Source organism: Topomyia yanbarensis, chromosome 2 (assembly GCF_030247195.1).
Source record: "Topomyia yanbarensis strain Yona2022 chromosome 2, ASM3024719v1, whole genome shotgun sequence".
NCBI classification, from domain to species: domain Eukaryota; kingdom Metazoa; phylum Arthropoda; class Insecta; order Diptera; family Culicidae; genus Topomyia; species Topomyia yanbarensis.
In genome coordinates, this window is record NC_080671.1 from 114,297,367 (window position 1) to 114,319,896 (window position 22,530).

Consider the following 22,530-nt stretch of genomic DNA (forward strand, 5'->3'; position numbering starts at 1 on the left):
TTTTCGGAATGGTCTTGAAGAGTAGGTATATAAAAAATGGCGACTTCTGGTTTAGCGAAATTTGCTATAACCTATTTAATATTTTCGGAATGGTATTGACAAGTAGGTGCTAGAAATTTATGTTTGACGCCATTTTGAAATCCAATATGGCCCAAATTTTTTATGCGAGAATTTCGGTAAACCGGAAGTCGCCATCTATAATTTTAAAATGACGGCAAACATCGACGTTTGTCTGCTACTCGTCAAAACCATTCCGGAAATACCCATATTGATTGGGTTACAGCGAATTTCGCTAAACCGGAAGTCGCCATCTTGGATTGCAAAATGGCGTCAAAAATCAATTTCTGGTACCAACTCTTCAAGACGATTCCAAAAATATCCATATTGAGTTATAGCGAATTTCGCTAAACCGGAAGTCGCCATCTTTGATTTCAAAATGACGTCAAAAATCAATTTCCGGCACCTACTCTTCAAGATCATTCCAAAAATATCCATATTGATTGAGTTATAGCGAATTTCGCTAAACCGGAAGTCGCCGTCTTTGATTTCAAAATGGCGTCAAAGGTCAATTTCTGGCACCTACTCTTCAAGACCATTCCAAAAATATCCATATTGATTGAGTTATAGAGAATTTCGCTAAACCGGAAGTCGCCATCTTTGATTTCAAAGTGGCGTCAAAAATCAATTTCTTGCACCTACTCTTCAAGACCATTCCAAAAATACCCATATTGAATGGGTTATAGCGAATTTCGCTGAACCGGAAGTCGCCATCTTTGATTTGAAAATGGTGTCAAAAATCAATTTCTGGAACCTACTCTTCAAGACTATTCCGAAAATACCCATATTGTTGGGGTGCGGGCCATAAGGAATCTTCCAGACCCGTCTCTTCCATCTTTCCGAAAATCTTCTAAGTCTTTTGCATTCAAAAGGACTTAGAATATTTTTTGCAAAAATCGTGTTAATTGCGAAATCCGCGCAAAAAAAAACTTCCAAAAATATTCTAAGTCTTTTGCTGAGAGTTTTTTTTGCGCGGATTTTCGAATTAACGCGGTTTTTTTACGAGGATTTTCCAATTAACGCGTTTTTTACGCGGATTTTCCAATTAACGCGGTTTTTTTTACGCGGATTTTCCAATTAACGCGGTTTTTTTTACGCGGATTTTCCAATTAACGCGGTTTTTTTACGCAGTTTTTTACGCGGTACGTATCCCCCGCGTAAAAAAACCTGGGTGTAATGGCATCTAAACGGCTTACTAGAAAAACAAAACACTGCTTCACTGCTCATTGGCCGGATAACGATAAACGTGCAGAAACACCAAAGAAGGAAAAAATACTGAAACCTCGACGAGGCGGAGAATCTGCAAGATAGCCTTGGCAGCGGGTTAGCGCACTATTCTTTTTGAAGTTGCACTGCACGGACTGGAAAGATAGACTTATCGGTCCGAGAGTCACCGAACGAATGAGGAAGCTTTAATTGGTGTCGCTGATCCGTTTGCCTGAGTGCTACAAGATTTTATTTTCTTTCCTTGTCGTCCTGTCCGCTTCCTCTCTTTTGTTCCGGTGTAGCGATTGTGGAAAGAAGCCCATTTTGAATAACTTACCCAAGTATAAGTTTAGTTACAAAAAAAATAATATATTTTTTTCAGATTTTCAAGTCAGCTCTCTCAATGAAACAATGGTTTTTTACTACCCGACGCTTAGGCCTTTGGTGGACTGAGGTAGCCGACTTCAAAATCTCCAACATCACATCCCAATCTCAATGTAATCAACAAAAACTCAAATATTTTATTTTTTTAGTTTTAATTGCTCCATTCAATTAGGATTCTTGAAGTAATATTTTTTGCTTGCTTTTTTCAGGGTTAATAATAATGAGTTGCTCCCCTCTTGTATACGCAATTGAACTACCAGTTTAAAGATTGCTGTAAAAGTTTTCCTCTTAGATCTAATATAAAAAAAATATTTGAAATCTTAATCTTCTTGTTTTAAGACATTCTAAACATAAAACAAGAAACTGGCGCCATCAAGCTAACTTACTCGTGCTTATCAAATAAACGAACTGATTAAAAAAACCCAGTAACTAGTCGTTAAATCTGTTTGAATATTTGGTATGAAAACTAATTAAAGTCAACATCGAATGGAACATGCCATCACCAGTCAACAATGTTGTTAATTAGAATAATAAAACAAGATGTCAGCCAGTTTTAAAATTGTTTGCTCTGCGAACGTTCTCCCACAGGAAACCACTGAAATCTCATTTCCCCATCGTCACTGGTCGCCACAATGAAGCTAATTGATTTCAAAAGCACCTTCGCGTCAAGTTTCCTGATTTTCTGCTTCCTCTGTGCTGCCGTTCTACGCATAATTGTCCCATGTTGCTTTTTGGTCATTTTCACTTTTTTTAATCAAGCAGTCCTTTTTGATGCATATTTTCAGAAACCACATCCAAATCATAAAGTTTGTTCGAAGACTTCGTGAAAAAATACCAAGTCTGTTTGTCCCATTGTTGATATTCTATGCATAATTGTCCCACTAACAAAAATCCCAAAAAAGTGCGCAATAAAAAAATAATTACGTAGCGTTTACTTAAGAAGTACATTACGCTAGATGTCCGGCACTGAAAAAATTGATGGAAAAATACAGGATCATTAAAAAAGAGATGGCAGTGGCAATATTAATCACAGCAGTGAGAACAATCCTGTAAAGCTCTTCATTACTATCGTCGCTTGCATAACATGGCGAACGCATCTAGGATAATGAGCCTATTTCCGCAATGTTTTTATTATCACGCTACCCATTTGAAGCCGTTGGTTAGTTCAGCGTTTGCTATCTTTGTTCATTAAATTGGATCAAATGGTAGGGCGACAATTGGGGCACTCGATTGGAACTTTAGTTGCGATCAAACACTAGCATTTCATCGTTTTCAGGCCATTTGTGTTATTAGATTGGTTCTTAAAAACGAAGCAAAGTTGTGAATGCCAAATTAATGCACTCCATCGAGTGTAGGCAGAGTAATTAATGATCTTGTGAGGTACCCTTCTAAATACAGTAAAAATAGGTACTTTACCCTATTTCCAATTTTGATGAAGCAACAAATCTCCCGAGTAACAGAAAAACTCACGACATACACTTTTGTAAAAAAATGAGTTATGAGCATCATTTACATAGATCGTTATGGGACTGATATGCGTAGAACTTTCCGGTTTCCGCTCGATTTCTCGGCATAACAGTCCCACTTAACATTTTTTCTTAAAAACTAACGTTAATTGAATCTCTATAATAAAAAACTGGACTGATTATATTGAAAACGATTGCCATGAACGTAATTTTAGACAATAAAGCTTTATTTGTTGCACCGTTTCTCTCCAGATTGCTAATACAATTTTCATCTTCAATCGCGTTTTTCTCAGTTGCCAGTTTTGTAACATGGGACAATTGGGCGTAGAACGGCAGTGTGGGTTGTTTCTGATGCAACGGAAACAGCAAGTTGAGTAGGTGCTATTCACATTTTTACTGAAACATTTTACAGGATGTCTAAAATAGAAACTACTCAATGTTGTTGTATACTGCAGCTTAATACGCTTTTTGCTTATAAGAAATAAACTCTACATAAAAAAAATTTCCTTCTATTATTAATTGTACCATTTTGTTTAACTAACCAAGCGAAATATTTACCTCCAATAAAACCAAATAGCTGAATATTTGATCCCGAAGAGCAAGAACGAAAATGGATTACAAAAATCAATTAGCAATAAATTACAACAAGCAAACTGGGAAAAGCCCCGATACCTTTCTTTCAACGCAAGTCAACCGTTCTGGTCACCAGCAAAATGTAATCATTCCTTATCTCCTACCCTTCCCTCCTTTCTCTTCTGACCTTGACTCACGCACCTTTTTCCCAATTCGATTCTTTTCCGCAGATGCTTAGTGTCTAAATTATTCGATGTCTGTTCGAGCAGCACCCTGCAGGAGATGGAACAGCAGGGCGAAGTGAAGGTAGCGTGGGGCATGGGAATCGCCGGTCACGTGGCCGAAAGCGGCGAGCCCGTCAACATACCCGATGCTTATCAGGTAAGTTAATAGACTCGAAGATGGGTGCGTTTTGTCTGGGAGGGAAAATTTATATATCTTTATCCGAAATACGCACTGGCCGTTTTGGAAGTAGAACCCAGTCATGTGCTTTTTAAGGTTCAAGTTACCTTGTTTGAGCATGTGTTAGAATTGAACGCTTGGTAGTATGGGTAGGAAACATTGGTAGTATGGGTAGGCTATTTTGTGTCATTTGAATCGTGATGATCTAATAAATCGACTGATATTCTTCTTTTAGAGTTATGAAAAGGTTTAAATGGATAAACCGGTGGCAAAGCTGAACATTTTTCCGTTCAAATTCTAACACATGCTCAAAAAAGGTACTTGAGCCTTAAGTTGATCCAATAAAAACCATGGTCTTTTGGTGCTAGGAAATAATTGGATGGGTTTTCTTTGTGACCTTTCAATTTAATTTACACAGTTGCTAGTTAGAGTCATGATAAATTCAAGCAAAAAATTCAACAAGTCTGAATAATTCAAATCTCCCAACACCCATTTTCGTTTTGAACACAAAACTATTGGAAGGATGGTGGGTTATCAAAAATTATATTCTTCAACGTACGCTTGACTAAAAACTCGTCGGAACCATCCAGCCGTTGCTGTTTGTGACAGATAAGTTTTGAAAGTTCAAAATTTATATTCCACATAGCAATTCAGCTGGAAAAATTATATTTTTTCGTGACACGTTTGCTTTGTTAATTAAAACATAGTTTTGCTGACTTAGAAATGCATTTAACAAGGCCCAATTGATAACGAAAGTAACATTTATCAAAATAAAAAAAACCTAGTTATTTCCAAACGACCACGTGCGTCTAGCCATGAAAAACTGCCAACGGAAATTGAATTTCGATACGATCCCATCCCAAATTGTAACATTTTGATGAAAGTGCATGGCCCTGTTCCCGCAAATGAATTCAATTTGACCTTTTACGGATCTCGTTTCATGTACGCGCGCGGAACGTTCACGGAAGGACGAACGCTTCAACCGGGAAATCGACGTACAAACTGGCTATCGTACAAAGGCGCTACTCTGTATGCCCATCAAGGACGGATCCGGGGATGTGGTCGGAGTGGCCCAGGTGATCAACAAACAGGGAGACCAGTGCTTCACTGCTATCGATGAGAAGGTGAGTGCGCATTATTTTTCGCTGAATTGATAGCATGTGATATTGCATTAGCGTTCAGATAAATGCCTGAAACGGTCCGTGCAGCGGTGCGGGTGGATTGGTACCGTGATAGGGATGAGTTGAATCTCCACGAAAAATTGGAGTGATTCCACGGAATGGACAAATTGGTATGATTAACTTCTGCGATTCCGATAACAAATAGGCTGCAAATGTAATTATTATAAAATGGGATTATTATGTTAATTATTTTACGACAGAATTTCATTCGATTCAAAGAAATACAGTGTCAGTTGATTTTAAAAGTTGCAAGATATGTTCCTCCATTCATATTAAGGAAACAATATTACCATTCAATTTGCATGGACTCAAGATCATCTTCTATTGCTTTTCTCATATAGAAAAGTTATACGATAACTCTAAAAATCGACAACACAATCCCGACCGGGAAGCGAGTGTCATATACCATTCGATATTTTTTATGTCGAGAAGGAATCTTCAGAAGAAACCACTACCGACTTGGCAGTAGTACTGTCAGATTCTTATTTTCTCCAGGAAGCCTACCGACTAAACCTAAACCTATTGTGGTCCCTCCCTCCCGGGACCACCGTTGGGTATTCCTTTGAGAGGGAATCGTGCTCTTGCACCTCTTATTTCCTAATGCCCCTTGGCTCCTCGAATGGCCCTGTTCGCTGTGTGGGTATTTTTTTCTTCCGTTGTTGTTTTTTGTTTTCTTATCTTATCCTTTTATCCTTTTATTCTTTTTTTTATTTTTTTTTCTATTTTTCATTTATTTATTTTTCTTTTTTTTCTTTTATTAATTTTTTTTCACCCTCGTGCAGCATGCTGCGTTACCGGTCCACCTGCAACTGCCGTTGCGAACATCGGAACTCTTCGAAACGTGAACCGATGCAGAGATACCGAAAACCTAACTCGTATCCCTTCACAACCACCTTCGCAGGATTTTTAACCTACGTGAAACTACTTATTATTATTATTATTGTTTATTGGGGCTTTAACCTATAGATCATTTGCCCATGAAATAAAGCGGGATTACAATTAATAAATGTTACATTTCATTTTGTTTGCGGAGGGTTTGCGTTATCCATTTTATTGTTTAAATGCTCTCGTATAGGCCGGCGTCCTTTAGGAAGAGGAGGAGTGCCTCCTCCCGAACCGGGTCGTTGGATAGGGTGTCCCGTATCGGACCAGTCAGGCCGTACTGACGCCGTAGGTCCTCCAGTTCTCGGCAGTTGCACAGCAGGTGTTCGACTGTGAGCCGGGTGTTGCAGGAGGCACATTCTGGAACGGGCTCGCTGGACACGGTGTGTGCGTGGGTTACTCGTGTGTTCCCCACGCGGAGTCGAGAGAGTATTTTTTGTTCCCTCTGGCTATCTCGGTCGGTCCAGGTGTCGGCTGAGAGATTGATTTTTTGGGTGTGGTTTCGAGAACTCCGCCAGTGGTTTGTGAATCCGTTCTGCAAGCTGGTGTTGAATTCCCTGATGATGTCAATGGTTGGAGTCTCATTAGGGAGCCGGGTCCGGGCCCATCTGCCGATGAGGGCTAATCGGTCGGCATCTGTGTTACCCTTGATGCCGCTGTGACCCGGAACCCAGCAGATGGTAACCAGTGGGTCTCGAAGTGTCTCGATGGCCTGAACGAAGGGAGGTTTGGAGGTTCCGCTAGCGACGTCCTTCAGGACCGAGAGCGAGTCTGTAAAGATGACCGTCGGTGTATCGGTGGGTCTTTTGATCATTCCCACTGCAATGGCGGCCGCTTCCGCCGAGAAAACTGAGCAGGAGGGAGGAAGACGGAAGGAGAACCCGTTATCCAAGCCGCTGATCCCCGCTCCTACACCGTCGGTAAAGATTTTAGTGTGATGTGAATATTTTCGGTTAATTAACTGTCTATATTTAACTAGTATGCTGCTGGGGTGGTCGCCAACTTTTATAGTGCGAGCAAGGCTGTCGTCGGTGTTGGGTCCGGGGTCGTACCAGGCCCGCGGTCTCACCCGGTGTAGACGAGCGATGGGTGAACTCCTGGTGCAGGTTGGAGGCGGTGGTGAGAAGGGGGCACTCGTCGCCCGAAGTTTTCTCCAGGAAGCTTAGTGCTCTTCTGAAGGCCACCCTGGCTGTTTCCCAGCGGCAGGGTAGTACTTCTGCCTCTACACAGGCAGCTTTGGCCGGGGTACTCGGTAGTAGACCGGAGGCTAGCCGCACCGCTCCGTGGCATAAGGGTCCGAGGATGTCGGAGAGTGCGTCTAGGTTCCGGCAAGTCATCTCGATCCCGTAGAAGATTCTGCTGTGGATAAGAGATCGTCCGACGTTTAGCGCTGCTCGTCGGTATCATTGTCAGTTTCCGGTCGAGGGTGATCCCGAGGACGACCGGTTCCTTTCGGAACGGAATTACTGTACCGTTGAGGCGGATTGGACGAGCGTTGGCTGGGTGATATGTGCTGCAGCAATGTGTAATGGCGCACTTGGTAGTGGCGACGTTGAATCCAGTGGCGAGTGCCCATCGGTCGACTGCGTTGACGGCGGCCTGCAGAGATATTATTGTGCGCGGGATCGTCTTTCCGAGGGCCACCAATATGATGTCATCCGCGTACACGAAGACATAGACGCCCCCGGGTAGCGCGGTGAAGAGCGAATTCATCCTCACTAAGAAGAGGGTCACGGCTAGTATCGATCCTTGTGGCACTCCGTTGGCCTCGCGGAATTCGTCGGAGAGTGTGCCGCCTATACTTACCCGAAAGCGGCGGTTGGTTAGGAAATTTTGGATGAAGACGCCTAGGTTCCCCTGTATGCCCCATCGTTGGAGTTGTTGAAGGACGCCTTCGTGCCAGACTGTGTTGTAAGCTTTTGCTATGTCGAGTATGGCAATATCGGCGTGGATGCCTTCGAACCTTGCTCTGTCTAATACCTCGCCGAGTGAGCCCAGGTGAGCTCCGGTGCCGAATTCCTTGCGGAAAGCGAATTGGCGTGGGTCGAGTAGTTTCTCGTCCTCCAGCCACGTGGTCAGTCGCCGGTTTACCATCCTCTCCAGTGTCTTAGCGGTGCATGACAGCAGGCTGACTGGCCTGAAGTCGCTCGGGGCATGGGTACCATGGCATTTTTTAGGAATGGGGACTACGTGGGCCAGTTTCCATTCCTCTGGGAAGGACCAGCGTTCCCAGAGGAATGGAAAGAGTTTAGGAGGGCTCTTTTGCCTCCGGGCGGAAGATGCCTAAGCATCGGGTAACCAATCCTGCCAGGGCCGTCGGACTTTCCTCGTGCGTTAGTGAGAGCGACGGCAAGTTCAGCTCCGGTAAAGGGTCTGTTGTGTGTGGCTGCGAAGTCTGGCGTGAAGGTCGTAGGGGAGGCTTCGAGTCTGCTTTTTTCTGAGCGAATGCGGCTGGCAGGGCTTTGTCGGCGGATAACGATTCGAAGTGGCAGCCTATCTTGTTCGCGATTTCCTCGGGATCAGTAATGGTGGTGTTGTTGACCGCTAAAGAGTAGCCATTTTGTCGACGTTTGCCACTGAGCGCGTTGACCCGTCTCCACAGCTCCGTGGTTGAGGAGTCCGTGTGGATTCCGTCCGCGAAGTTCCTCCAGCTGGTTTCTTTAGCCGCTTGGATTGTTTTCCTCGCAGCGTTTCGGAGTGTTCTAAAGTTGTCCGCTCTTTGGTCCCGAAGGGGGTGATTGGGCGGTGTTTTTTGTAAGGTGCGGAGAGCTTTCCAGCGAGCTTTGACGGCAGCGGCCACTTCCGGATTCCACCAGTGCAAGGCACGGTGTGGTGGTACCCCGCTTGTTTGTCTTCGTCGGGTGGTTTTAAGTTGGAGGCGATTTATGCGTAGCACGATGGGGAAGTTGTCACTCCCGGCGGTATCGTTGGACGTGGACCAGCCGCATATCCCAGCGATGGAACTGGAGGCGAAGGTGACGTCGAAGGCGGAGGAGGCGTTGCCACGGATGAACGTGGTACTGCCGTCGTTTAATATCACGGCGTCGATTTCCTCGATGAGTTTGACGATCTCGTTACCTCGGTGGCAGCACTTGTCCGAGCCCCAGGCCGTATGGTGTGCGTTGAGGTCCCCCATGGCAATGAATGGGGCGGGGACCTGGTTGATGAGGCTGGTTAGTTGGCTTCGTATGTTGGTAACCCCTTGTGGTAGGTAGATGGATACAATGGAGCAGCGGATGGGGGTTGATATCCTCCTGGCGACCGCTATTAGTTCCGTGTTGAGGGGGAGGTGCACCGACAGGAGTTCCACCTTGATGCCCAATCCGATGGTTTGGTGGTTGTTGTCTCCTCTGGCCGTCTCCCATTCGTATCTGTTTCCGAACCATGGGATAGGGTCAACGCCTGTGTGCAAGTGTGTTTCCTGAATGGCGAGGCAAAGTGGTTCGGTGCCGGCGATTATGTACTGTAGGTTCCCTAGGTTGTTCCTTAGGCCGTTGATGTTCCACTGGACGGCTAGCGTGGAATATTCTGAGCCGGTGCTGTTGGTCATCGAGACGCTGCTGAGACTGCGCGGTGGGCTACCTGGAAATGATTCGGAAACGTACGACTGGCCTTGGTGGGAGTAGGGTGTGGTTAGATTTACCCGGTGGTGATCCGGGCCCCCTGCACCAGCAGCCGCCGAAGGCTCGTCGGTGAGGGCCGGTACGTCCGCGGACAGGGCTGGTGCAGGGGAAGAGGCTTTCTCCCTTAATAGGAAGCTATCGGTTTCGTGCGCTTTGTGTTGAGGGGGTAATTTTTGTTGCAGTTGTTGTTGGGTGGTCTGACGTACATCCCTTCCAATGACCGCGGGAGGTAGAGCAAGGGGTCCGCAAGCGTTGTGTCTGTGGTTTTTGCGCGTTGTGTTGCGGGTAGGTTTTGGTATCGTTTTCTGAAGCGTGTGGTCAGCCAAACGTCGGCAGTTCGATCATTCCTTGAAAAAGAGTTTGTGGCGCTGAATTGTTCTTGTCGGTTGGAATGGTGATATGAACTTACCCAGGATGTGCTCGGACCTCCCGCACCAGCAGCCGCCAGGGGAGCATCGCTGCAAGGCGGAACGTCCTCGGTCAGGGCCGGCACGATTGGTGACTACTGGATTCCTGAATGGTCTAAAACGTACCGAATGCCAAGAGCAACTGGGAACCGGGCTGAGGTCTCGTCGTACTCGTTGCTGTTGGTGAGTAGGAGTTTCCCGGCTGAGAGTTCTTCTCGGTGGTCCGCCAGGTGCGGGGATATCGGGAGACCTGAACCGGTTCTCGTTGCAGTGGAGCTGTTCGCTTAGTTTTCTTGATACTGATGTCATTTTTGAGATCAGGCGGGGAGATCGCCTACTCTGGGGCCCGCCAAGATGCGGGGCGCTGGAGGCGGTCGTGGTTCCCGTCGTTTGGGATTGCTGTGTTGGTGGATTTTCTGGATTTCTGTCTGGTTGGCCTGAGATGGATGGTGAATGCGTAAATTGAATGCTAATGGGGATGTTAAAGGTACTTCCCTGTTGGTGCTCCAATGGTCCTGTGTCAACAGCCGCCGGGGGTACGTCGGACGTATCCGGAACTTCCCCGGTTAGGGTCGACACAGGCGGGCTTTGTTTTATGTTGCTGTTGAATTCTTTGTTTTTTATTGGCATCCCCAGTTGCTATGATCGTTGTAAAGCTAGTCGGACATATGGGCAGTGTACGTTGATGATGCTGTAGTTGAAGAAACGGCCTGTGATCCTCAACTTACACACACACATCCTTGCGTTGATCGGAGTCCAATCACGCGTTGACGCATCCTACCCAGCACTACAAAGCCGATTCCCAGCTCGTTAGTGGTGCCACAGCTCTGGTAGAAAGTAGCCGCCCGATGCCCGCTTTTCCATACCTTTTGTCCTGTCAAGCAAAGTTACTGCAGTGCTACGACTTTAAAGTTGCGTGGTAGGAGTTTATCGTAGATCATCCTGTCGAGAGCTGGGAACCTGAGTGACCTGCAGTTCTATGTTCCGAGTTACCAATCGTAGTCCTTATTTCGTCGCGTAGGTCTTTGCCGATTGTTCCAATTCGTATTTTCTTCTGCATTGTTCGTAACGGTTAGTTTTCCAGGGTGGCTTGTTGGGTCTTCCCCAACTCCCTGTCTCGCCGGAGGAGCATCGTGTCAGCTCTGTTTAGAGTCCCACGCGGACCCGAGGTCAATACATCAGTCACCCCTAACATAGAGAACTGGCGCTTTTTTGAGTCGCCCCTAACATGGGGAACAGACGATCGGATGGACTCACCCTCCGAAAAGGCTCCCCTTCTCTGGCAGCATACAACCATGGACCCACCGGGGTTGGTTACCCGATCTTTCCTATGGTTACTCGTACTCCAGCTGGCACCGCAGGGAGGTAGGGATAGGAGTTACTGGACAAGAGACAGAGGACCACTATGGCGAACCACAGGGTCTATATTACGCATTTCCCAGTCATTTACCAACCAATCTGGATGATCTGGAAACCATACTGGATTCATTCAGGATTCTGAATCAAATTCCGAATGGTTTGACAGGGAAGGATACGTCTTTCCAACAAATATCAGCACTAGAGTTTTAAGTAGCTCATCCGTACTCGTGAAACCAATTTATTATAGGAAAACATACTACTTCAAGCTTTTATGGGGAAGCCTACATTTTGTTTCCCTCTGTCAACTGTTCATAATTGCACCCTTTATTACCATCCACTAATTTTAATCATTATTTCGTTTAAAGGTATTTGCAGCCTATCTGCAATTTTGCGGTATCGGACTGCGGAATGCTCAACTGTACGAAAAGTCCCAATTGGAGGTGAAACGGAATCAGGTCCTGCTGGATCTGGCACGGATGATCTTCGAGGAGCAGAGCACAATCGAGCATATGGTGTTCCGGATATTGACCCACATGCAGAGCTTAATTCAATGCCAAAGAGTTCAAGTAAGTTGGTTGGTTTTTATTCCATCGTCACTAATTTGTTAATTTTTGTTTGCTGCAGATCCTACTGGTGCACGAAGCGTCCAAGGGAAGCTTTTCGCGCGTGTTTGATTTCGAAGCCAATGATCTCAGCGGGGACGAGGGCGACCCCAGGACGAGTCCGTTCGAGTCCCGTTTTCCCATCAACATAGGCATCACCGGTTATGTCGCAACAACCGGAGAGGTAAGTGAGAGTAGAAAAATTCAAAGCTACACGCAATTTCAGCTTCAAGCTAGCTATCAAACACGGATTTAATCTAGCGGTTGCACAAAAATTTGTAACTTGGTTTTATGACGTATGGTGGAAATCTTCAACCGGAATCCCATCATATTCAAAGAAGTTATTTTTGGTGTCTCAATATACAAATCTGGAAAACCTCCACGCTGTACACTTTTCTGTTTTATTTCAGACTGTAACTATCGGCAACGCGTACGAGGACGACCGATTCGATCCGAGTGTCGATGACGGGCAGGGCTTCCGCCATAAAACGATCCTGTGTATGGCGATTAAAAATTCTCTAAGTCAAATTATAGGTGTAATACAGCTGATCAATAAATTTGACGACCTGGTAAATAATGCCACCGTCACTCTTAGTGCTCGAACTAACAAATACGCATTTTTTCAGACTTTTACCAAAAACGACGAAAACTTTGTGGAAGCATTCGCCATCTTCTGCGGCATGGGCATCCACAACACGCACATGTACGAGAAGGCGATCGTAGCGATGGCCAAACAGAGTGTGACGCTGGAAGTGCTCAGCTATCACGCATCGGCCACAATGGACGACGCCTACCGGTTACGGGTGAGATTTGTAGCTCCCTTTGATTCCATAGGCTAACACATTGATTCTAAATCTACAGCAACTAAAAGTCCCATCGGCAGCGTACTACCAACTGCACGACTTCAAGTTCGATGATCTGAACATGGAGGACGACGACACGTTGAAAGCGTGCATACGAATGTTTTTGGATTTGGATCTAGTCGAACGGTTCCACATTGACTATGAAGTGCTGTGCCGGTGGTTGCTTTCAGTTAAAAAGAACTACCGGAACGTCACCTACCACAACTGGCGGCACGCTTTCAATGTGACCCAGATGATGTTTGCGATTCTCACTTCAACTCAGTGGTGGAAAATTTTCGGCGAGATTGAATGCCTTGCGCTGATCATCGCTTGTTTGTGCCATGATCTGGATCATCGTGGAACAAACAACTCGTTCCAGATCAAGTAAGTATGGTAGCTTTCACTAATGGAATCTTACCAAACAGCTTCCCTCATTGTAGAGCTTCCTCGCCGCTAGCTCAACTGTACTCCACTTCGACGATGGAGCATCACCACTTTGACCAGTGTCTGATGATCATCAACAGTCCCGGTAATCAGATTCTGTTGAATCTGTCCTCCGATGACTACAGCCGTGTGATAAAAGTATTAGAGGACGCGATCCTGTCAACTGATTTGGCGGTGTATTTCAGGTATGTTTGTATGATGAAATCCGGCTACGTTTACAGGATGATCAGATAATTCCGTTGCAGGAAACGCGGCCCGTTCCTGAATCTAGTAAAACCAAGCTCACAAAGCTCGTTATGGCAAGCGGATGAACCACGCTCCCTGCTGAGAGCCATGAGTATGACGGTGTGTGATTTGGCGGCCATTTCCAAACCGTGGGACATCGAGAAACGTATAGCGGAGCTGGTAAGCTCCGAATTTTTTGAACAAGGCGACGTGGAACGACAGGAGCTCAACATTACTCCGATCGTGAGTTTGGGTCGTTCTTTGACTGTTACAACGTAACTAATCAGTGCTTTTCGATTCCTGCAGGACATAATGAATCGGGAAAAGGAAGACCAGCTACCCATGATGCAGGTGGGATTTATCGATTCCATTTGCCTGCCCATTTACGAAGTAAGTATTTTCGAATATTGGGAATCTATTTTTGATTAGGTGTAGGAATGTTTATCAACCAGTACTACAATAAAAGGTAATAAATTCAGTTTTTACTCTCATTTACTTTAAACATTGAATTTTTTTAGAAACCAAGTGTTTGCCCTTCGCACCATAGAAGTAAGTTTAGAAAATACTACCTTTCAATTATTGTTCCCTTATAGGCATTTGCGTGTCTGTCCGACAAGCTCGAACCGCTGGTGGAAGGTGTGAGGGAGAACAAAAATCACTGGATCGAACTGGCACAGAGTTCGAAAGCGAAGTTCGCCAACAACAACAACGACACTGTCAGCCAAAATAATAATAATAACAACAATAACAACAGTAAGGTCAACAACCTCAGTTTGACCATTAACAGGAGCATCAGTACTGAGGAGTCCAGTGAAAACCGACGACCTACATTAGGATCGCCCACAAGTAATACCAAATGCAGTACCGCTAGTAATGCAATTGGCACTGATCACGATAACCTTAGCATAGGTAGCCACGAGATTAACTGTTCAAGCAACATTACGGAGAAGATTGTCGGTCGGCTTGGGTTGGATCTGACCACGACTTCCCCCTACCCGGAGGTTCCGTCCTACCTGGTGGCCAAGAAGGAGAACGGTTGGATACACCATGGAAACGACAAAATTCGACTTCTCCGGCTAACTTCGTTGGAGGGCAAGGCGAGCAGCGGCGAACAACCCGTTATGGACCAATGAACCAAAAATCAAACGAACGAAAAATCTTATGCAGACCACAAACACAAACACACAGGACAAGTATTCAATAACTCACACATACATACGCCCACGAATTTATTCATACAACACTCCATAAACGTTTTGTGATGTCGTTCTTGTGCTGATTGCACGACAAGATAAATGTTTGATTGAACACATTTTATCCAATTTTTCATCATGACGCTCTCTGTACACCTACCCTTATTTTCCGACGAGAATTGACTTCCTCCAGGATGATTTGCGTGCTATCAGTTCCGATTCGATTTCTGCAGATTCTGAGCCTCACTGAAACAGCAGTCAGATATAATGTAGATACAAGTTAATCTTTCATCCAAGTTTAGGCAAACCTCCAACGATGTGGTGCACAAACATGAATGTATAAGTGTACATAACAAAAGTAAAAATCTCCAGAATTCCACATATTTCCGTAGAATCCTTCTTCAGCAGTTGTGTGGATAGAAAATTCAATATCAAAAATGGAGCACTAGTCAGCAGAATAATGTAGTAGTTTTTATGACTTTTTTTTTCGTAGAGATTAGGAACTAGGCTAATTTTAGCAGAGGCAAGCTGCGTGTTTGAGAATGATTGGTGTGCTTAAGCTGGACTAGCGGAAAGTGCGAAAAAAGAAAGAAAAAGTATACTTTGAGAGCAACAGAGTTAAATGGAATAAATTTTTATCGTCACATTACACAGTGTTACAGAACGTTTCCTCTGACGGTCAAAAAATTACTATTCCTTTCTCCTATAGCGCTAAGTTTTGTGTATTATTGGAAAATCGAGAGAATTCTAGAATAAAAATCTTCTATATTTGAGTGCGTGAAATGGGAAACACTGCGAAAGAAAGCCTTCCTGAATTTGAGAAGTTTGAATTTAGTGCTATCTTTGAGCAAATATAAAGCCAAGATAATGCTTATGTAATGATGTTTATTTATTCGTTAAGTATTGTATACGACGGGGGTTATTCCGAACAGTCACTTTAGGTGAGATGACACTCTTTCTCACTCGCGCGAACGCCAAAGTCACCAAAGGTGAGACGAGTCACTGACATGACTCTCTGTCATGCTATTCTGGTGTGTCACTGCATTCGGTTAGTCGTTTCAGGTGACAGCAAAATGAAGAAAAATAAGGGATGATGATGGTAAAAATAAACATTAAACACGGAATCGTTGTCCGTTTAAATTTTGATTAACTGGTATTCGTATATTATTTGTTACTTTTTCAAGCAATTGCATAATATATTACAACTATTCGTAGTAGTGTTGTTAAATTTAAAAAACATATACGGAAAAGCTGACTAATAAGTTTGTATTTGTAAAAATCACTGGTAGCATTATCAAAAGACGACATGAATTTTTAAAAAGTATAAAGGTAAACACGTTTATTGTGTACACTGCAGTTTTTTTTATGCGGGGATACGTACCGCATAAAAAAACCGCATAATTTTGAAAATCCGCATGAAAATCCGTATAAAAAACACATAGGTTTTGAAATATTTTTCAATAATTAAGAGCCATTAGTACTCAAGGAACAGCAAGTATTTGAAGTAAGAAAGTTTAGAAAAGCGTGGAGTAGGGTCATATGAGCAGTTTCCCGGCTACTTAACTCTTTGTCTTCTGCAACGCAGGAGTCAGCATCTTTTGGCATTAAATGCGAATCACTTGAGTCTGTGGCATGCCCGGAAAAGGGTAAAGTCAAAGTGACTCCCCGGAATCGCAGGACTGACCTCGGCACCTAACCGACCAGCATCGATATAACGATTTCGAGAGAAATTTCAACGTCGGGATATTTTTCCGTCGGAGTAGACTAGGCACACCGCCGGGAACTAGTTCGAGTAGATCGGGAAGTAGCAACGGCAAATGGTTGTCGGGACGCCTGTCAACTGGAAGTCACCCTCCACCCAGAATCGTAGGACCGACCTCGGCATCTGCCCGGGTAGTATCGGTTTCGGAAGATCTTCCACTACCGGGGAACTCTTCGTCGGAGTAGGAAAAATCCACCGTCGGGGACTATTCCGAGTAGTCCGTAGCGAAACGAGGGCTTGAATCGTCGGGGCACCAGTGAACCGGACGTAATCCTCCACCCGGAATCGCTGGACTGACCTCGGAATTCTGTCGGATTGCATAGAAGGAAGAATAACGCGTCTGTCACCTGTTGCGGGAGACATTTTTTCGTCGGAGAACTCTCCGCTGAGGTAGGCTAGCTCCACCGTCGGGGACTACGCCGAGTAGCACCGAACGCGACAAACCACCAGAATAGGGTCGTCGGGGTACCAGTGAACCGGAAGCCACCCTCCAATCGGAATCGTTGGATCGACCACGGCATCCAACTGGCCAACGTAGAAAGCAGGGCATGTAAAATATCATACCGTGCAGGACTGATATGGCGGTTATGAGACCAGCGAAATCTAGCACGACCAGCTAGACCTGGATTCAAGTGAAGTGCATTAGCACGCCTCCCCCTGAAGTAGTCATTTCAAATGGAATCCGGGGGATCAGGCAAATGTCGGAGTTCTTGTTGAAGTTTGGAGGATTAGGGTTCAGAGTTATCTTCTCTTTTCAGAGTCCCTCACTCTTGCACACGATGGACGAAATCGGTAGTATGGTCTAACTACTGAACATGTGCTGGTTCGGCGTTTTACCACTAGGGTTGCCACCTCTGAAGAGGCTTTGACATGGAGATTTTCACTGGATTTTGAGTGGAACGAGACAGAAATTGGAATCAAAGCGATTGCTAGGCATTTTAGAGCACTTTAATCGCTTTTTATTACCACGTTAAAGTAAAACTGTAAATTTTTCACGCTTGAGAACGGCTTTATCGGTTTAATGTGGTGTAGTATCTCACTTCCCCGACTAAGTAGTAAATAATTTCAATTGTAGCACATAGCGAAATATTACTTTCCTTAACCCTCCGGAAGTCGCGCATATGGCTTATCGAACGAGCAGTCGCTGGTCCGCTAAGTCGATTTCGCTAGATTTTCAGAGCAGCGTGCACTCAGTGTACTAGCGCGACTTCCGGAAGGTTAATTTGTAGTAAATTGTATTTGTTTTTCATTTTCATTGCTTTGTGAAAGAAATTAGCAATATTTGGTGAACTCTGCGCCACCTTGAAATGAAGGGTTAGTCGGGAAAAATAAATCTGAACCAGAGTAATAGTTAATTTAGACTTTTTAAATATTTTGTAAAGAATCAATTAATTCCAAAAAAATTGAACCTGTGCTTCTTCCCACCAAACCCGGAGAAATTGATGTAAAACCCGGAGACCCGGAGATCGCTCCCGAAAACCGGAGTCTCCGGGTCAAACCCGGAGGGGTGGCAACTCTATTTACCACCAAGTACAAAAAAAATACACACACATAGAGACATTGTTCCGATCTCGCCGAACTGAGTCGAATGGTATAAAATATTCGGCCATGTGGGCCTCGGCTAAAAAGTCAAAATTCCTACCGATTACATAACCTTTAAAAAAAGGTAAAAAGGTTTTCGGTCACTTTCTGTTTTTATTTTCACTGGCATCATGAACGCTCCCCATATCCTTAACCCAAAGACTAGTAATTAATAATCTAAAATAAAAATATCACCATCATACCGGCTTGAACCTTCGTTCGAACCGGTCACAAATCTTGATAGCTCCTGTTTTACCTAGTGTTTTTCAACAGCGACAGTCTTTTTTCAAGGCTACCTATATTTTCACTCGATCAGTCATTCTCATGACTACCTATATTTTTTTCGACAATTAGTATTTTTCAAGACTACCTACTTTTTCTACTCAATCAGTCTTTTTCAAGACTAAAACATTTTTCAAGAACAATTCAGCCTAAAGAAATATTTAATTCTTCCAACATGCCTGGGTCCACCCAGAAAGGTCGTGTGCCAAAAGTTAAAGCTAAACGGAAAAGGGTATCTTCTCCACCCGAAAATTCAATTGACTGCAGCAACTCATTCGATGTTTTATCCAAATGTGAAGCTGATGAAATTTCTAAATTTCCTCGCATTACGCATAATGCCAATGAAAACGCAATCATCTCCGCCTATAACAGTGATGATCTCCGACTTCACAGCCTTTCGAACTGAGCTTTCGACGTAAAAGTTTCTTTTCAGATTGGCCGAAGAGGAGAATGTCGAGTTACAGCGGAGGAATTGAATGGCCACAAACGACTACTCCAGTAAATTTTATTCATATGATTTCAAGACAGATAGACCATTCAAGGCTATCTTGAAAGGGCTACCTCAAGGTCAAAGTTTGGATGAAATATCCAACGAATTGAAAAATTTACTTGGCTTTTCTCCTTCAAAAGTTATTCTGATGAAGAGAAAGGCTACCGGCGATGACACGCCAGTACGCTCTGGAATTATTCAGGAGCTATATTTAATTCATTTTAACCGTAATGAGGTTAATAATTTGAAAGTATTTGAAAAAACACGTTTTATGTTCCACGTGCGAGTAAAGTGGGAACATTATAGACGACATGGGGGCAGAATTCAAAATCTGACCCAGTGTCGTAGATGCCAAGGCTTTAGGCACGGTACAAAAAATTGTCATTTGGATTCCAAATGTATGATCTGTGGTGATAAATCGCACACGAAAGATACTTGTCCGGTGAAATAAACCACAAAAAGTTTCAAATGCGCTAATTGTAGCGAAAATCATAAATCGAATTTCTGGGGTTGTCCTGTTCGAGAAAAAATATAAATTCTCGTTCTAGACAAAAAAAACAACAAATAAAAAATGTACCTACTTCTTCAGGTACACTTCAAGAAAACACGTCTAAACGTGGTAATCCGATTCAAAATAGATTAACAACTTCTTCTATCTCCGTCACACCATTTTACAATGGTGTATCATGTTATGCTTCAGTGGCAGGTAACAAGGCTAAAATAACGGCTACCGTTACCACTGTAACGGACTTACTTTCTAGCATCACAAATTATTCCCACAGATCGTAAATTACTTGAACGATCGTTTTCAAATCCAACTTGCATAACCAGATGGGCGCATTCCAGTTAAACCATTCTGGGTCGCACCACTTGTTATAGCAAGTTGGATTTGAATATCCAAAATGGCGACCGTGAAAAGTAAAGTGAAGGCAGCACAAGTGATAGTGAATTTTCGTCGCTCTCGATTTATTGGATTACTAACCTGCAAAATGTTCTTCAATTCACCGGTACATTTCTTAGACAATAGCTTGTACTAAACGGACAGCTCGTAAATCTACTGGAGGTAAGGCTCCGCGTAAGCAGCGTGCCACCAAAGCTACCTATAAAAGTGCCACATCCACTGGTGGTGTCAAAAAAAAAAACACCCCACTGAAGAACTCGAAATATGAAGTGAAAATGGACATATAACACCCACTAGTAATCGTTAAAACGAAATTAAATTAGTGAAAAGAAATCCAGAAGAATTCACACAAATAATAGTCCACCCGAATAACACTATGAGGAAGTAAAGCAGCTGTACGGCAACAGTTTGGTACCGATGCCGTTGTTACAAATTAATTCGACACGTAGCAGTATCTCAGCCTACTCGGACGGTTTGCATGACTGACGGAGAATGACGGTGATACTAGCAACAGCAGCAGAGTCCGGAGGTAAGAGTTCGATGAATGCGCATGCAGTAAAAAGTGAAGAGTTTGTACAATAGTGAAAAGAATCAACACAAATAGTGTCTTGTACCGTTCCAATTGTCTTTAAATTAAAATAGAACAAAACTTATTGTTGTTATTTGATTACTATATAGTATCGATTGTCTAGATTTATGCCTCAGTATCATACAGTATGATCTACTTAACCAAAACCTAATTTATGCACTACACAACCAAACAGTAAACAGGTTTTAGCTAAAATCCAGGCTAAAATTGTCTATAAAAATAAAATTATCAACTGAAGTATCCGCCCAATAACCCTAAAAGCATATATCACAGGTGGATATTAAATTATTATATACTGTATATTAAATTTTAATTATTAGATACTAAATTACTATATATTAAAGTTCGAAAAAATGGGGTCTAGAACAAGTAAATCCCCGACAGTAAGCGGAGATCCGCAAATAAATATTATCAATAGCTTGGAACAACACGCAAATTGGCAGGATAACCAAGATACGAAATACTGGTTATTACTGACCATTTGCTCCATACAATTAATATTTACCATCTACCAAACGTACACAAGATACGTCAAGCGCCAAGCGTTTAAGAAGGCAAAGAAATCGCTTGCAAGTCTAGATCAGATCTAGAATGCACATACATTAGACATAAAACAATAAATTTAACAATACAAAAAAAAACATGGAAAAAGCACTAGAAACATTAATAAAGATCGACAATAATTTTAAAAAAATCTATCACCAAGAAATTTTCCTATTCCAATTTAATTGAAAAAGAAAAATTATGCAAAGCCAATTACAGGGCAATACAAGAATATCTACTAATAAATGAGGATACATTAACCTCAGAGAAATTATTTTATTTTGAAAAATCATCGAGAACGTTAAATTTTGATATTACAACTGCAATAAACAAGAGATTGCAAAAATTTAAAATAAAATTTAGATTAAAAGGGATAATTTTAGCTATCATTTTCACGAATCGGCTAAATAAATTAAAAATTATGGCAAATTTCGACATTAAAACGGCAGCGAAGCTAGCCTCTTTAATTCCACTATACGATGGTAATAAAGAAGGAGCTAAAGGTTTCATAGATGCTGTAAATTTTATAAATACGATCGTGACCGAAGCTCAGAAACCCACGGCGGTACAGCTAGTACTCACCAAGCTCACAGGCAAAGCGAGAGACCTTTTTACAGCGGTCCCAGCCAGCCTAGTTGAGATCGCCCTGCAAATTCATTTGAACTGCACAGACAAAAGCAGTTCGGATTCCGCAGAAAACAATTTAAAAAATATAAAGCATAACAGTGACCCGCGAACTTTTGCTAAAAGCGTCGACGAACTGAGCAATCAGCTCGCCAACGCATACATCCGAGAAGCCTTTCCGGGTGAAGTAGCCAAAAAGAAGGCACAGAAGGCGGGTATACAAGCACTGATAAGCGGCTCACGCCACCCCGAAACGAAGATGATGTTAAGGGTCGGCAAATTTGATACATTAAGCGACGCAATCGACTTAATGGTTGAAAACGAAACTTGTAATGAAAAAGAATCCGCCACCCTACTAAACATAAATAAAAATACGAACAGATGGGACAACCGAGTTAAACGAAACTCTTTCCAAAACCCCCCAAGTTACTATAACACACAGCAGCACTACCGTTCCCAAAGAGGAAACGGGAGGAACGACGCAATTCAGCGAAATTTTAATACCAATCAGCGCTATGACGGTCTACAGCGATCGTATAATAACAATTATACTTATCCACATAGAAACGTGTATAATAACCAACGAAGCCGTGGTCATTACCAACCTCAACAGACTCGATATGGAACAAATCGATTCCCGCAGAATCGACAAAACATGTATTTAGCAAGTACTGAACCGCAATCATGCATGGCTGACCAAGGCCAAGCACAAACAGCTGTGCAGGTCCCTGCACCGAGCGAACAGCAACAACAACAAATTCAAAACCATTTTTTTGGGCCAATGTGTTGACTCTTAATGTAAGCGCTTCTAACTTCATAAAAGTTGGAGTGCGTATGGCCAATTCGATCTGTACGTTGATAATAGATTCTGGTGCAGATATCTCTATTTTTAAGAGTAATAGAGTAATGCCC

At 43.3% G+C, this 22,530-nt stretch overlaps 1 protein-coding gene across 12 annotated transcripts in view; it reads left to right on the plus strand.

The window, feature by feature from the left end:
- Positions 1 to 15,619, plus strand: part of LOC131679245 (dual 3',5'-cyclic-AMP and -GMP phosphodiesterase 11) — a 422,056-nt gene extending 406,437 nt beyond the window's left edge. For 10 of the 12 annotated variants that reach the window (XM_058959936.1, XM_058959937.1, XM_058959935.1 and 7 more), the window contains 11 exons: positions 3,917 to 4,067; positions 5,057 to 5,212; positions 11,906 to 12,106; positions 12,165 to 12,326; positions 12,553 to 12,711; positions 12,769 to 12,945; positions 13,004 to 13,368; positions 13,425 to 13,613; positions 13,674 to 13,896; positions 13,960 to 14,043; positions 14,247 to 15,619. In XM_058959936.1, the coding sequence (XP_058815919.1) occupies positions 3,917 to 4,067; positions 5,057 to 5,212; positions 11,906 to 12,106; positions 12,165 to 12,326; positions 12,553 to 12,711; positions 12,769 to 12,945; positions 13,004 to 13,368; positions 13,425 to 13,613; positions 13,674 to 13,896; positions 13,960 to 14,043; positions 14,247 to 14,786 (2,407 nt within the window). In that variant the 3' untranslated portion in view covers positions 14,787 to 15,619. The remainder of the gene's footprint in view (positions 1 to 3,916; positions 4,068 to 5,056; positions 5,213 to 11,905; positions 12,107 to 12,164; positions 12,327 to 12,552; positions 12,712 to 12,768; positions 12,946 to 13,003; positions 13,369 to 13,424; positions 13,614 to 13,673; positions 13,897 to 13,959; positions 14,044 to 14,246) is intronic. The other 2 variants (XM_058959930.1, XM_058959938.1) reach the window with 2 other exon arrangements.
- The last annotated feature ends 6,911 nt before the right edge of the window (positions 15,620 to 22,530 follow it).